The 1,093-nt window shown below is 39.4% G+C and overlaps 1 protein-coding gene across 1 annotated transcript in view; it reads left to right on the forward strand.

Annotated features, from left to right (window-relative positions):
• Nucleotides 1-83: 83 nt before the first annotated feature.
• Nucleotides 84-1,093, forward strand: part of slc22a16 (solute carrier family 22 member 16) — a gene marked incomplete in the record, with an annotated part of 18,541 nt that continues 17,531 nt past the window's right edge. The window contains 1 exon segment of the mRNA XM_014011570.1: nt 84-157. Within this exon segment, the coding sequence (XP_013867024.1) occupies nt 114-157 (44 nt within the window).

Here is a 1,093-nt window from a genome sequence, read left to right on the forward strand (position 1 = left end):
GTGTGTGTGTGTGTGTGTGTGTGTGTGTGTTTTCTGAGCCCCTCCCTCCCTCCCTCAGTCAGTCGGTGTGTGTTTCTGCTCGCTCAGAGGGACTCACCGGGCGGAACGGGAAAATGACGGTGGAGAGAGTCTTCGATGAGCTCGGACATTTCAAAAGGTACAGAACAACCAAAACACACATCTGCCTCCACAGTTTCTGTTCTGAGCTGAAGTTTTCCTGTGTGAGTTTCTGTCATCAGCTGACAGAATAATGTCTGAATGTAATTTTAGTTCTTGCTGCTCAACATGTGGTTTGTAAAATGCCCACGATTTGGACTTTTTGTTTTTAATCAAATGTGTTTTAACATTATCTTTTTTTTAAATTTATTTTTGTGTTCTTAGAGTACACACAGAAAAAAAAAAAACAGTATGTATTCAAATATGTCATACCTCCCGGATGAGAAGTATAAATATACAGTACCATGAAAAAGTATGTGATCCCTTTGGGTTTTCTTGGATTTCTGCATATTGATCCTTAAATGTGTTCTGATTTTCATTTAAGTCACAACAATACACCTAATCCTACATCTCAYGGGTGCGCTGCTGCAGGGGCGCCAGAATTTGCTGGTCCCCCCCAGTGCCCCCCAGTTTTATCCTCTTGAGCAGTGGTTCCCAAACTTTTTATCTTCTGACCCACAAAATATCCATGGCTTAAACTTGTGACCCCAAATATTACTGGTCTGAGTACCAAAGGGTGTAACTTTAGGTGTTCCATTGGGGGGGTTATGCTCTAAAACCCTGCATGCCATTTTTAGCAATTATGCTTAAAACGATATATGACGTAATTTTTTTAATCAGGTCAAAGTTACATAGACAACAAAAGAGTTGCATCTGTCTACTTCAGTTAATTTCTATTGTGTTTGAGCAAACAATGCCATTTTATTGGGGGTTATTTTGACTGGATCAAATTATTGTGGGGGTCATAACCCCCCTAACCCCCCTGCAAATTACGCCTATGCTGAGTACACAAACTTCATTAATAACCCTAAAAACACAGGCTTTTTGACTATCTAAACAGTTTGTACACAAATATAAATACTTATTTATAGTTATT

This window comes from Austrofundulus limnaeus, unplaced genomic scaffold (genome assembly GCF_001266775.1).
Source record: "Austrofundulus limnaeus strain Quisiro unplaced genomic scaffold, Austrofundulus_limnaeus-1.0 Scaffold82, whole genome shotgun sequence".
NCBI classification, from domain to species: Eukaryota; Metazoa; Chordata; class Actinopteri; order Cyprinodontiformes; family Rivulidae; genus Austrofundulus; species Austrofundulus limnaeus.